This window comes from Budorcas taxicolor, chromosome 1 (assembly GCF_023091745.1).
Source record: "Budorcas taxicolor isolate Tak-1 chromosome 1, Takin1.1, whole genome shotgun sequence".
Lineage (NCBI taxonomy): Eukaryota > Metazoa > Chordata > Mammalia > Artiodactyla > Bovidae > Budorcas > Budorcas taxicolor.
Window position 1 is genome coordinate 2,686,034 of NC_068910.1, and position 14,831 is coordinate 2,700,864.

At 48.4% G+C, this 14,831-nt stretch overlaps 1 protein-coding gene across 3 annotated transcripts; it reads left to right on the plus strand.

The window, feature by feature from the left end:
• The first annotated feature begins 231 nt into the window (after window positions 1-231).
• Window positions 232-8,788, plus strand: LSM3 (LSM3 homolog, U6 small nuclear RNA and mRNA degradation associated). Of its 3 annotated transcripts, XR_008199413.1 has the most exons (6): window positions 232-296; window positions 1,478-1,588; window positions 4,125-4,220; window positions 7,294-7,550; window positions 8,088-8,246; window positions 8,391-8,788. XR_008199413.1 is itself a non-coding variant. In XM_052641363.1 (4 exons), exons 1-4 carry the CDS (start codon window positions 276-278, stop codon window positions 8,469-8,471), a joined length of 309 nt encoding a protein of 102 aa, XP_052497323.1. In that variant the 5' UTR covers window positions 232-275; the 3' UTR covers window positions 8,472-8,788. The 3 variants fall into 3 exon arrangements, 1 of the variants encoding a protein (XP_052497323.1); XR_008199412.1 differs by lacking the exon at window positions 7,294-7,550; XM_052641363.1 differs by lacking the exons at window positions 7,294-7,550; window positions 8,088-8,246.
• Window positions 8,789-14,831: the final 6,043 nt, after the last annotated feature.

Sequence of the window (14,831 nt, forward strand, 5' to 3'; positions counted from 1 at the left end):
GCGCCGGCGCTGGACGCGGCCCGCGAGCTGGCTCCGCCCCGAGGCGGGGCGAGAGCGGCCTCGCCCCCTCGCATAGGCCACACCCCCACCCCGCGCCCCCGGTGAAGCTCCGCCCCCGCCCCGAAGTACCAATGCCCGTTGCCGGAAGCGAGAAGCCGCAAGACCGATTTCTTTCTACTTCCGGTGCGTTGCGCTCTCGCGTTTCCCGAGACCCGAGGCGGGGGTGGGGTTCTCGTGTTCTCGCGAGAGGCGGGAAAGAGCGAAGGGTTTGAAAGATGGCGGACGACGTGGACCCGGTGAGTGTCTTCGGAAGCGCCAGCTCCGAAGCAGCTTACTTATTCCCGGGCCTGGTTCTGCCCGGCTGTGCCTGCCAGGGTTGCTTTTTCCAGTCTCACAGGAAGGTGGCCAGTTGTGCCGCCTCTTTCTGGGTCTTCACGGCCTCAAATCTGCCTTTTGGCTAACCGCGCCCCTCCGAATATTACGCCAGGCCTTGACATCTTTTACTGTTCGAAACCCGCTGAAAACTAATTATTCCTCACTCTCGTCACTTCCTTTCTCTTGAGTATATTTCTGTTTGCCAGATACTGTTTAAAATACATCAAGTTTAATACACGAGCCCTTTTTTATTCCTCGCAATAATCATGAAGGGAGAATGGTGGTAAGTCGTGTCCGACTCCTGCGACCCGTGGACTGCAGGCCGCCAGGCTCTTGTCCATGGGGTTTCTCAGGCAGGAATACTGGAGTGGGTTTCCATTTCCTCCTCCGAGGGATCCTTCCCGACCCCGGGATCGAATCCGCATCTCCTGAATTGCCAAGCGGATTCTTTACCAGTCATTTGTAAACAGGGAAACTGAGAATTAGAGATGGCACGATTTTTAATCCCAGTTTATAAGTGTCAGAATCACGAGTTGAGCCCACACTCCCAGAGTCACAGGCAGCGCTTTCACCGGTTATTCTATACTGGATGCTAAATACTGATATATTCATCTTACTGGCCAAATGGCTCCCTAAACTCAGCCTGCCCTGCACTGAATTCATAATCCGCCTTCAAACATTGATCTCTACTTAGCATTCTCTCGTATGTGGAAGTCATTAAGTGTATGGTCTTCAGGCTACTAAATGATACTTGAATTAAAGGAGAAGTCCCTGAGAGAGTGACTCCTTCCACCCTGAAATGGGGTCAGACACTGGGGATTTTGAGGGAACAGAGTCATGATTATTTTGTCCTCTCTGTCTTCATACATTTCAGCCCCCGTTTATCCAGCACTTAGTGTCAGGTGCTGTTCTGCACCTTCATATACTGTCCCTTAAGCCTCACGACAGCAGTGTTAGGCAGGCACCGTTGGTGCCCACGTTTTACAGACTAGGAGGCTGAGGCAACAGAGGGTTGCGCGGCTCGCCCGCTGCCACGCGGCGCGGGGGGCTCCGTTCCTTCACCCCAGTCCTGTAGCATCACTCAGCTTGTTTCTTTCATCAGCAACAAACCACCAACACTGTGGAAGAGCCCTTGGATCTCATCCGGCTCAGCCTGGACGAGCGCATCTACGTGAAGATGAGAAACGACAGAGAACTTCGAGGCCGGTTACACGTGAGTAGCTATCTCCTTGAGGTTGTTTCCCTCTCCCTCCTTCTCTGAAAGGTGGAAACCGTCTGCTCTGGAAGAGAGTGTTGACTGTTGACCAGAAGCGGGTGGAAAGTCACCCATATTTCTAAAGGCCAAATGCAATGGTATTTTATTCATATTTTTCACATTTTTTTCCTCTTAATGGAAATGGTGTATTTATTAAAGAACACTTTCATTTATTTTTTCCTTTCTGTTTTTTTGTGAATAACATTTGCCTGTTCTCCATTCTCATTAAAGTGTTTGTTAAACTATTGACGTATATATATATATAAACTTGTGATTAGTTGTGAAAAATTGTAGATAGCACAGACATACGTAGAGTAGCAGTAGGACGCTGTTGCCTCTACCGGTAGCCGTTCCTTCTGTTGGGTCTGTAGTCTTTCAGGTCTTTTCTCTATATTTACCTACATGGATGTGTGTCTGTGTGCACATATTTGCACTGTATACACTACTTCTAAAAAATAAATGACACCTTTCTATACCTTTTGGGAGAACCGTTCTTTTCCACTTAATCTTTCCTGGAAGTTATTGGTCATGAGTACATGTTAAAGCCTCTTTATGATTATTTTTTAATGACTTTGCAGAATGCTTTACGTGGTAGTAGTGATACCAACGGAGAAGGCAATGGCACCCCACTCCAGTGTTCTTGCCTGGAGAATCCCAGGGACGCGGGAGCCTGCTGGGCTGCCATCTGTGGGGTCGCACGGAGTCGGACACAACTGAAGTGACTTAGCAGCAGCAGCAATGATACCAAAATCGTCTTCCATTTCTTGCTGCTGAAAGTAATGCTGCAATAAGCATTTTTATACGTAGACCTTTGTTTATATCTGCAAATATAAATATTTCTATAGGATTGGTCCTTTGAGGTGGTTCCATTTATTCATAAAGAGAGTATATTAAAGGTTTTGTCTCTTCTTGGTAACTTATTTCTTTGCTGAGTGTGTTCTTTTCATTATTGCCATTCTACCCTAAGTGATTAAACATAGCTAGTTTTTATCCCAGGGACGGGGGAGCCTGGTGGGCTGCCGTCTCTGGGATCACAGAGTCGGACACGACTGAAGCGACTTAGCAGCAGCAGCAGCAGCAGCAGTTTTTACCCAGCACTAAACCAGGTGCTGTTACTCTAAGTGCTTTGCCTGTAATATCTCGTTTATCTCTATAACAACTCTGTGAGTGCAGATACTCATTATCCCCATTTTGCACTTGAAGAAGCTCACGCTCAGAAAGGTAAAGTTGCTTGATTAAGGTGACAGAGCCAGTGGAAAGCAGGGCCAGACTAGAAGCCTAAGCCGCCTGACTGCCAGTTTCTTCAGGACCATGATTCTACCTAATGTGAAACCTAAAGGCAAAGAACCTCCTGTGCTTGGAAAGAAGGTGGAGACCTAAATCTTAAATTGCAGAAAGGAAGATGAGCCCCAGGACATGGAATAGTGGCAACTTTGCAGAGAAAAATAGAACTGAGCTTTTTTACCTGGGCCAGTGGCACATAGACAGGCCCTCCCGGACAGACACGTTGCCTTAACTCTTGGAGGCCTCTTCAGTTCTCTGTGTGGACTCACTTCCCTCTGCGCTGAATGACCCCTCCACCCCCGCAACCGTCTGGGGATCCTTGCTCTTGTTTGTGTGCTTTGCCTGGCATTTCCCTGTGTTGCTAATTGGCTGCTTTTATTTTGATGTGAGCTGGTGAATCATTTAACTCTTGACTAGAAGTAACTCAGGTGGGTTCTAAACAAGACCCTCTGCCCCTGGCTCTGGAGGTTCCCCATTCGGTCAAATGCATGAGCTTTGGAGGTTAGATTGAGGACATCGCTGAGTATCTGAGTCGCACTGTTTGCTGGCTGTGCTGAGCAGTTAATTCTGGCAAGGCTGTACAGTGTGCAGGGTGCTGCTCTACTCGAGTCTGCTTTGTGGTGTTTCGTCTGGGACAGGGAGGTTTGAGTGACAGTGTCTTGTGCCTTCAGGAAGCTAGTGCTGTCATCTTAGCAGTTAAAGAATTTGTTTTCCTTTCCTATGAAGTGAAGTGAAGTCGCTCAGTCGTGTCCGACTCTTTGCGACCCCATGGACGGTAACTGACCAGGCTCCGCGGTCCGTGGGATTTTCGAGGCAAGAATACTGGAGTGGGCTGCCATTTCCTTCTCCGGGGGATCTTCCCAGCCCAGGGATCGAACCCCAGTCTCGGCATTGCAGACACTTTACCGTCTGAGCCACTAGGGAGTGCCTCCTTCACTATATGTAACTTCAGATTATTTTGAGTCAGTTCATCTTTGACCATAAAGAGTTTTATATTTGTGTTACATCAATTAAGTAATCATGGGAGATGATCTGCAAAGAAACAGTGTATTAGTACAGCAGGGTTATTTTTTATTTGCATGTGAATTTTGTGGTGTAAGTATTGATGTTATATGTTACTTGTAATTGAGCCATTTGCATATTGTACGCCCTGTTTATTTTTTCCTAATTTGCTTATTAAATTTCTTGGTCCCCCACCTTCCCACTTCAGGCTTATGATCAACATTTAAATATGATATTGGGAGATGTGGAAGAAACTGTGACAACTATAGAAATTGATGAAGAAACATATGAAGAAATATATAAAGTAAGTCATGCAGTTCTAGTCAGCACTTTCAAAATGTCAATTCTCAGAATACAGCAACTTAATACTTATTTATGGAAAGCCTTTGATGTTTTGATACCTATGCATGGGGCTCAATAGAATGTAACAATTAAAAGCAAAGGCTTTGGAGTTGGACAGACCTGGGTTTCCAGTGTTGGTTTGGCCACTTCCTACCTGGGATATGTTGGGCAGGAAGTACCTTTGCAGATGTAACTTCCTCACTGGTGGGCAGGAATACTGGTCACCTCTGTTTAGCTTGCCAGGATACATTGAGATATGGCTGTGTAAGAGGCCGCTGTGTGCTGTGTGTAACGGTAATACAGGACAATGTTTTGTTTGATGTGAATTTATCTATCAGTACTTGTTGGAAACTAAAACTGAGAAATTTAAAAAATATTAACTCATTAAAAACAATAAATCTATTGCACGTTGACATACGTAACACGAATACTAACTGTATTTTCTGAAACAAAACATTTAGTGAGGAGTGTCTTTGTTTTATGTTTTGCAAATGCTTGACTTAATAGACAACATTAATTACATCTTCACTTCTGCATTTAATCTGTTGTGCTACGTTATGGTTGAACATCACACAGATAGGTTAACTGGAATTGAGAGAGTATTTTTGTGGATACTGGCCTGTGATGCTGCCTCCAAACTGAACAAGCAGTGGTTTCTCAAAGATCAGCTGTAGTGCGGACTCTGAAACTGCATTGGTGAGCTCTCTGTACTCTTGGTGAGTGTGAGGTCGTTGGTGCCTCGCGCTTGGAGTGGACGTTGTATACATGCACGATTTTGTTACATCAGACTCTGGTCATTTGGGAAATACTAGCTCACTGAATCATGCAGGTCTTCCGTATATCGGCGCACTTTATTCTTCAGTCTTTTAAGGACTGAGAAGCCAGTCTCTGACCCTCCTCTGGCAGAGTGCTTTGCTGTGGAGGCTCAGGCCACAGGGCCGCCTGTCGCCTGGATTCATGTCTTGACTGTTGCTTGCCAGCTCTCTAATTTTATCAGTTACCCAACTTGTCTGTGACTGAGTTTCTGTGCCTGTAAAATAGGGATGGTAGTACCGACTCATTTAATACTACCGTTGAGGATTCATTGAGAGATTCCATGACTAGCCCTCAGACGGTGACAGGCACATAGTAAGTGTTCTGATGTTAGCCTTTGTTGGTTTTTGTGCTTCTGCTTTATCCCGGCTCTCCTCTTTTCAGGCACTCTTGACTCCTTGGCTAGTTTTCTTTTTCCTTCTGAACGTGGATTTGTCTTTGTTCTACTATGCATTTTTCCCTCTCGCGTGTTAATTGGTAGTCACTGTTAGTTACAAGCCATCAGTCTCTAATGACAGTGCAGCATAAAGGCTTGAGCTCTGGGTGAACAGATGTTTGTTCACATCCTGGCTGCTGCTGATTAGTTTTGTAACCTTGGGCAAATTCTAGAAATTTCCTAAGCCTCAAGGATCTCCTCAGTAAAATGCCAGTGCACTGGATTTGGTGCTTGCAAAGCTGGCGGCAGGTGATGGTTGCTGGCCATTATGATTGTGGATAAATCTGTGTCTTTTCTGAGCATCACTCTTTTCTAATATTCTTACTGCATAAATACCCACTTTGGATGTTATCTCAAACTCAGTACATCTAAAACTAGACTCCTGGTGTTCTTCAAAATGAGGTCATTCTCAATTCCTTGTTTCTGGTCATGACTTTCTTAGTTATCTGGACCCTTTATCTCAGAATTTTAACAAGTCAGCCCAAACCTTAGTGTCTTAAAAGCACACCCACTTACCAGCTCACAGTTTCTGGGGGTCAGGTGTCCAAACTCAGCTGGGTCTTCTGTGTTAGGGTCTCTCACGAGGCTGCACAGGGTTTGGGGTCTCATCTGGAGACTACAGTTGGGAAGGTTCCACTGCTAAGCTCACTTTGATGGTTGTTGGGAGGATTAATTTCCTCAAGGGTTTTGAAATATGGGCAGACCCAGAGCTTGTTAGAAATGCAGGTTCACAGGCTCCACCCTGGCCTATGGAGTGAGGATCTCTGGGCATGGAGCCAGAAAACAGCCTTAAAAGCTGTTAAACAGGTGATCTTATGCGTAGTAAAAATTGAGAACGCTGAGATATACAAAGAGTTAGATACATTCATGGCTGACAGGTATACTCAATGTAACATACTAAATTTATAGGTATTATTTGAATTTACTGTTCAGGGTTCTCTTTTTATGTTCCAGTACCTAACAAGCTCATAAAACATAGTTTTTACATGTTAAAAAAACGTTCTGGAAACCTAGCTATTACCAGTACTTTCTGCCTGGCACAGAAACAGTTCTCTGTCAGAGCTACCCGTGGTCAGTTGTACAGATTCCTGTAAGCGAAGAAGGATGGATTGTCGCCGTCCCTCCCGCCTGCACTGTAGCAGAGCCAGGGACAGGATATCCACGGCCGTAAACGCTCCCTTTCAGAAAAGGGAAGGATCCCGAGCAGTCACTGGTCCTTCTGTGACAGATCCCCTGGGAGGTGTGAATAGTAAAAGAAACCTTGCTTAGGTCAGGTATGACCTGTGCCATATTTGGGACACACTTATACTAAAAAAACCTTCTTCTTTCTTTGTATGGAACTCTTCATTGGTCACCTGTGTTTTTATTGTTAGACATGGGAGCTGCAGAGTGTTGGCAGAAACACTCGCGTATGCTGGGAGATTCAGTTTGTCAAAGGCTTCTGTTAGCCAGTCACTGGATCCTTTGTGAGAGCCATTTCTTTAAAACTTATGACTTCTTGTGTTTCCCGTCTGTTTACTTCCAACTAGTTCTTTGGGCCAGTAACCTCAAAATCCTTCTCTAGATGAAACTTGCATATGCCTTTGTTTCTTTAGTTACCCACCTCTAACATGGTTCCTCTTGTACAAAGTAATGTTGGCTACCCTGGGTCACTTGCTAATGTGAACTTGAATGGGAAGGCCACACCCTTAATCTCCTCTTCCCCTCAGGGCTGAGTTTGTTTAACTGAGAACGTTGACAGGGCTGCTTTGTGCCTCAGAGCTGTTTTTCTTGTTTTTGTCCACAGTTTGGAGTCTAAAAACAGTTCGCTTTCTGACCTTATGAATGCTGTTCCTTATCATCGCTGCTTGAAAACCTGTTAGTTATCGCCTAAGCTCATCTCTTCCTTACACTGCCCTGCCCAGCGCATCAGGTTGACAGCAACACTACCGATGTTTGGCTTTTTCGAACCTTTTCCCCAGAACCTAGGTTTGGGCCGTCTTCATGCTGCTCTTCAGCCACTTTCTAGGCAACAGTTTTGGGACCTCCCTGGTGACTCAGACGGTAAAGCATCTGCCTGCAGTGCGGGAGACCTGGGTTCGATCCCTGGGTCGTGAAGATCCTCTGGAGAAGGAAATAGCAACCCACTCCAGTACTCTTGCCTGGAAAATCCCATGGACAGAGGAGCGTAGTAGGCTACAGTCCATGGGGTCGCAGAGTCGGACACGACTGAGCGACTTGGCTTCACTTCACTTCAGGCAACAGTTTTACTGAGGCATGAGACGATTTCAGACCTTCCTTGTCTGTTTCCTTACTGCCTAAGGCTCGTCCCCTGGCTCACACAGAAGATAGCCATACGTGAGTGGATTAGTGCCACAGTGAAGCAGATGGGAGGGCTTTATTGGTGCCCACGCGACAGTCTCTAGCGAGGTTTCAGCTCAGTGCACCAGCTCTCATGCTCAGTCAGGGATCCCGGCTTACTGGCTCTGCCGTCCCCAGGGTTCTCTGTAGTCTGAGTCCATGTGGTAGGGGAGACCCCAGAGGGGCCTTTGTGGGAGGCTTAGGGTCAGCCGTCACTCCTGCTCACTTCTCGTTGGTTAGAACCCCGTCCGTGGCGCCACGTGGTTGGCAGGGAGTGTGAGGAATGTCTAGCCGTGTGCCGGGAAGAGGGGGGAACGGCTGCGTGGATGGCTGCAGCCCCTCCCCTGGCTGTGTTCCAGGAAAAGAAACACTCAGGAGATGGTTCCTTGTGTCACAAAGGTAAGTGACCAGGGTTTTAAAGCCATTTGTTTGTGTTATGATGAATCTGGGATTTTCTTTTCAAATTTCTATCTCCAAAAATGAATACTACTACTACAAATTTGTACAAGTGGGTTCTGTGTTTTGTTTTTTTCCCTCTTCCAGTCAACAAAACGGAATATTCCGATGCTCTTTGTACGGGGAGATGGCGTTGTGCTGGTTGCCCCGCCGTTGAGAGTTGGCTGAAACGAGAATTCATCGCGTGTGGAAGATGGGCTGTACTGTGTGATTGCCTCTTTGAATGTGGAAGATGTTCGAAAGAGAGACCGATGTGCATCTTGATGCTAAGAAATAACCAAGAATTCTTCCACTCCTGAAATAAGTTGATTTGTAGATAACTCACAAATTCTTCAGCTAAACGGCATTTTTATTTTTCTCCAACCCTTCCAATAAATGTGATCGCCGCGATACAGAGCTTTTTCAGGAATTGATTTGCTCCACTGTTTTATTTGGACAATTTCTGGGTTTCTTCCTTTAAATTAAATGTGTCGTTTCCTTTCTTGGTTTTTAACATGGTCTCCTGTCTTGTGAATTCTTTGAAATAAGCACGTCTTCCATCCCCTTGCCCACTTGTCTTGCGTCTGCTGTGTTTGCAGCACGAAGTTGAGTCCTGGGAACTGCAGCTTTGGGTTTGCGTCCCTCCCTGGACCCTTCTGGGAAGGCACTTGTTGAGGCGCAGTGACTGCAAGGCAGGGAGAGCCGTGCTGATGGTGGCGTACGTGTACGGGATGCCGTGAGCACGCAGGGGCCAGCGCCCAAGCAAGAAGCACCTGGCTGGGCAGGCATGGTGCTGGTGATGGGGTCTCAGCGGAAACACTAGCGCTGCAGGGGCCGGCGAAGCCCAGTGCGCTTCCATCTGTCTGGCCTGGTTTCCTAAGGTCGGGCTTCATTGTCTAGCACACTGTGCTAACAGGCAGTGTTTTAAGCCATGTGCAAGAAAGATGCTTTCGTTAGACATTTTATGAAGTGGTTTCATTTTCTTTATTATGCCTATTCCTACAAGTTAACAGAGATGAGGAAAGCAAGTGTGGGCAAACCAACAGAGGCTTCATCGGCGTCAGAGCCCGGAGGGAGCTCTTCTGCCACCCGCACACTTGTCCTGGCTTCAGGGAGTTCCAAGAGCGGACCTGCTTACAGCAGCCTCTTCACCGTTGAAGAAGTGGGACCGTGTTTCTGATGGTGGCCAGTGGTTGATCCTTGGGATCACTCCTCCGGGACAGAACACTTGTTTCGGAGCCGCTGTGGCTGGTCCGCGTGATAATCGCCATCTCCTGTCAGAGTGCACCGGGCAGAGGCACTTGGTGCCCGTCTGCTGTGCCATCCGTGTGGCAGCTCTGCAGGATGTTACGAGGAGCTGAAGCTCCGTGAGCTCTCAGTTCTGGCCTGTGGGTCCCAGGCAGTTCCCGGGGGAGCGTGCGGGCAGCCCTGGCTCCTGATGTCCACCACGGGCTGCTGTGATGGCCACGCCGATTCTCTCCCTGTGGCATCCGAGATCTGTGCTTAATTCTTGAATATTTCTCCTAGAATTGATAGGTTACATAGAACTGTTTTTGGGTGTGAGGACTATTGTCTACACAACTATGTTTCTAAAAACCATGAACCTTACCATCTGACCCAGTTGCCATTGTGTGCACATAAAACCCAGCTGCTCTATACAAACGTCTGCTTAGTCCTGGCTGCTAAGATAACAGGGGATAGGGACTTCCTGGTGGTCCAGTGGCTGGAACTCTGCGATCTCAATACAGGGTGTGTGCGTTCGATCCCTGATCAGGGAGCTAGGTCCCACATCCCACAACTAAAGATCCTGCACGCCATAGCGAAGATCGAACATCTGAGTATTCAGCCAAGACTTGGCACAGCCAAGTAAATGTTAGAAAAAGTGTGCCTGCAGGATAATCCTCTGCGTGTCCCCAGACGGGGGTTTTGTGAGCCCTTACGGAGCTCAGGCTGCCTGCCTGGAGGGTTGGAGCTGGGGCCCGACCCACAGTAGGGGCCATTCAAGCAGCGTCCTGCCACAGTCCCCCCTCCAGCCTGCTTCTCCAGGCCGCCAGGGGTGCTGCCCTCTGAAGGTGCAGTCAGAGGGCCCCGGAGCCGTGCCTTGGATTTCCAGGGCTGCACGACACCCTGAGCTCCAGCCAGCTGGACGGCCCGGTGTCACCGGAGCTGGGGACTGGTAGTTTCTGCGATGTGGTATCACATCACTCAAGGGGGAGCCTCTCAGGCAAATGCCATAACATAGTTGGATCCCTGTGTTGGTGGCTTATGGTCCCGACTTGTGGTTTCCCACGAACAAGGATGGACAGACAAAACGTGCGGCTATATACTCAGCATTGAGATGACACGTGCCCCAGCTGAAACCTGAGTAACTTGAGCTTTCCAAGTAAGACTAAAAGCATCAGCTGCAAATAGGCACTTTTCATACATTTTAAATAGTGGTTTTTAAAGATCTGCCCAAACTAGGCTGGTTCACACATCCTTCTGTGACAGATGCAGGCACGTTGTAGAGCTATTGCAGGTTTGGTTCCAGACCCCACAGTAAAGCGAGCATCACTGATCACAGATCACCATAACAGTGGAAAAGTTTGAAACAGTGCAGGAATTATCGAAATGTGACACAGACATGAAGTGAGCAAATGCTGTTGGAAAAAACGCTCCAGGAAACTTAATGCAGGGTTGCGCAAACATTCAATTTGTTAAAAAAAAAAATAAGAGCAATAAAGTGAAAGACAATCAACGAGGAATGCCTGCAATACAGACCTACATTTCAGCCTGCAGGCAGAGGGGAGGAATGTTCCACTGGGTGAGCGGTTGCCAGCTGTGAGCAATGCTCACCTGCACTGGATGGAAAGTCACTGAAAATTCCGGGAGTCGCCCTGGCAGGCCCCGGAGGCTCAATGACGTTTGTGTCCCTCGGCTCTGGTGAGCTTCGTGGATTCCATTCTTGGGTAGGCCCTGCCCAGTAGCAGGTCCAGGATTACAGCCTACCTGCTTGCCAGCTGCCGTGCTTGCATTCTCGACTGGCTCACGTGCTGGTCCCTGCCTAGCCCTCGTGGCGAGGAGAACCCAATAGATGTTAGGGTCAGAAGAGCAATGGCCCCTGAATCGCTCGCTCAACTATTACGTGAGCTCACCGTTACAAGTGTTTTGCAAAGAGCAGGGGAAAGCATATGTAGAGGGCTTCCCCGGCGCTCAGCGGCGAAGAGTCCGCCTGCAGCGCAGGAGCCACGGGAGACGGGCTCAGTCCCTGCGTCGGGAAGATCCCCTGGAGGAGGGCGTGGAGGCCCGCTCCGGTATTCTGCTTAGAGAATGCCATGGGCAGGGGAGCCTGGGGGCTGCAGGCCAGAAGGTCAGAGTCGGACCCGGCCGCAGTGACTCGGCACGCGTGCACCGCACGTAGAGGCCTTTATGGCATTGCAGCCGGTGAGAGGGAGTCAGAGGACTACCACCGTTCAGCGCAGAGATCCGAGGGGAAACCCAGCGGGGCAGCTGGACCAAACTTAAGATTCCTGAGGGGAAAACCAAAGGGCCATCAGAGTTTCTAGAAATGACTTCTCAGGTTTACAGGTGCTACACAGATAGAGAGCCTGAGGCCCCTGAGAATGTAAGGATGACAAATATGACCTTCATCAGGCAAAGTGCCCCAGAGGTTACAAAATTATAGAAGTTAGATGGTGTATGTGAAATGGACCCTTCTCAATTAGTAGACGTCGTTTTTAAAGTGTTCAACAACAGGGAACAAGGGCTGAAGCAAGGAGATGAGAGGCAGAATGCAGCTCTTCTGGCAGCAGCGCTGAAAGCGAGGAACCTGGACGGCCTCCCAGGGGACTCCGTGGCAGAGAATCTCCCCGCCAGGGTACGAGATGCGGCTTCGGTCCCAAAGTCGGGAAGATGCCCTGGAGAAGGAGGTGGCAGCCCACTCCAGTGTTCTTGCCTGGAAAGTCCCGTGGATGGAGGAGCCTGGCGGGCCACAGTCCGTGGGGTGCCAAGGAGTTGGACACGACTGAGTGAGTGACCACACTGATGGGCTGGGCCTGAGCCACATGCCCATCATGGAACTAAGGGTCAGATTATCCACCTAGGGATAATCTGGTCTGAGTGAGGAGAGGGGTACTTCTCTCAAAGGAACCAGGGGAAAGTGGGTGGGAGCTGGAGACAGAGTGCCTGTTAGGTAAGAATAACTTGCCATCTCCCCTGACTTACACAAAAATAAACCCTTTGACTATTAATGGATCATTAGTGGCAAAGTTTTTGGAACACACTTCATAGCAGAGATGTTATGATTTGAAGTCACTGCTCTGGAATCTAGTAAGAGGCCCTTGAGTACCCTGGGGGGCGGGGTGGGGGGGGGGAGTCAGTGTGGATGGAGCTCAGGCGTGTTTCATGACTGGGCATGATAGTAGCTGGAGTCGTCTTCGGGGGCTGAGCTGGGGGGCCTGCAACATGAGTGTATGGGGCTGAAAGTAAGTACTGGGGGCCTTGGAGCTCTGAGGAAGGCGAGTTATTTGCACGATGTGAGTGAGAACGAGTCCCACCCAACGAGTGGCTTCTTGTTAGCAGGTACCATCGTCTCAACCCCTGGGCCCAGGGCCTGGCCAAGAGCATGTCCCCAGGAAATGCTGAATGACTGAGCAATTAAACTGTAAGAAAGCCAGTGACAACCCTACCGTTGGAAAGAGTAAATGGTACTTTTTTTTTCCACCTTATTGAAGCGAAATTGATACAACTGTGAGGTATTTCTCGTGGGCATTGTAATGATTTGACGTTTGTATATGTCAGGGTGGGGAGGGGATTCCCACCTTCTGGTTATGAATGCATCCATCACCTCCTGTCCATCTGTGTGTGCGTGTGTGGTGAGAGCTTTCTACTTTCTCAGCCGATTTCAGTGTGGTCAGCTTAGCCACCGCGGTTTACACTCAGTCGTCAGGTTTTACTCAGACCTGAAAGTCGGTACTCCTTTTCTACCGTCTGTGTTTCCCCCATCCTCCAAACCTAGAAACCATTTTTCTAAGAGTTTGACCTTTTCTTTTTTTTTTAGGTTTCACATATGGTGCATGCAGTGTTTGGCTTATTCCACGTAGGATAATGCCCTCAGGGTCTGTCTGTGTTGTCGCAAATGGCAGAATTTCTTCTTTCCTCAGGGCTGAATAACAGGGCATCATATACATACATGCATATATCTCTACTTCTTTATCCATTCAGAGCAAACGGTTCTTTCACAGGTGAACTTTCATACTGCTTTCCAGACACTCGTGATGTCCTGCCCACAAGTGGACACTTGCCCTTCTAGCCATCTTGTCCCATTACCATATACCTGAGCACCACAGTAGACACCTCACTAGTTAGTAGACAGCCAACAGTAGATCCCTCACTCAGTTCAGTTCAGTCGCTCAGTCATATCCGACTCTTTGCGACCCCATTAGTCGCAGCAAGCCAGGCCTCCCTGTCCATCACCAACTCCCAGAGTTCACTCAGACTCACGTCCATCGAGTCGGTGATGCCATCCAGCCATCTCATCCTCTGTCGTCCCCTTCTCCTCCTGCCCCCAATCCCTCCCAGCATCAGAGTCTTTTCCAATGAGTCAACTCTTTGCATGAGGTGCCCAAAGTACTGGAGTTGCAGCTTCAGCATCATTCCCTCCAAAGAAATCCCAGAGCTGATCTTTAGAATGGACTGGTTGGGTCTCCTTGCAGTCCAAGGGACTCTCAAGAGTCTTCTCCAGCACCACAGTTGAAAAGCATCAATTTTTTGGCGCTCAGCTTTCTTCACAGTCCAACTCTCGCATCCATACATGACCACTGGAAAAACCATAGCCTTGACTAGAGATACCTCACTAGTTACCAATTTACACAGAAAACTAACACCAAGAAATTAAAGCACGCTAGTGTTTTAAATTCATTTTAGATCCATTGCCCAATTTTCGTACCTGGAACATGTAGATTCTTGTTTTCTTGACCGCTTCTAGAAGCCTCCTGGATGTGGCAGTAGCAGGCCTCACTGTAGCTTCTGACATTGATTGTTGTTGTTGAGCCCCCAAGTCGTGTCCGATTCTTTTGTGACCCCATGGACTGTAGACCACCAGGCTCCTCTGTCCATGGGATTTCCCAAGCAAGAATACTGGAGTGGGTCGCCATTTCCTTCTCCAGGGGATCTTCCCACCCCAGGGAGTGAGTCTACGGCTCCTGCGCTGATGGGCAGACTCTTTACCGCTGAGCCGCCAGGGAGGCCCCACATCAGATAAGCCCGCTTCACATCCCAGCTGTGCCACAGACCAGCTGGGCCAGTTACTCACAGCCTAACATCAGCCTGTAAGGGCTGGGAAGCGTTTCTGTAAGAAGCCCAGACAGATCCCAGAAGTCACTGACACATCGCGGACCTTGGGTTTGGATGTCATGAAGGGGAGGCAGTCCTGGGAGGCCCATTCAGTTTTCTCAGGTCACTCACTCACTGTATTCCAACTATCCCCACTCTTTTTTTCTCCCCAGATAGGTTTCAGAAGGACCATGAATGTGAAAAAATTTAACTCAATTAAAATTTATTCTCAAACGA

Bases quoted from the DNA above. Each gene is read 5' to 3' on its own strand.
- LSM3 (XM_052641363.1), top strand. From the start codon at position 276: ATGGCGGACGACGTGGACCCG. The intron at 1,589-4,124 runs GTGAGTAGCTAT...TTCCCACTTCAG, and splicing joins AACTTCGAGGCCGGTTACAC to GCTTATGATCAACATTTAAA. The intron at 4,221-8,390 runs GTAAGTCATGCA...TCCCTCTTCCAG, and splicing joins CATATGAAGAAATATATAAA to TCAACAAAACGGAATATTCC.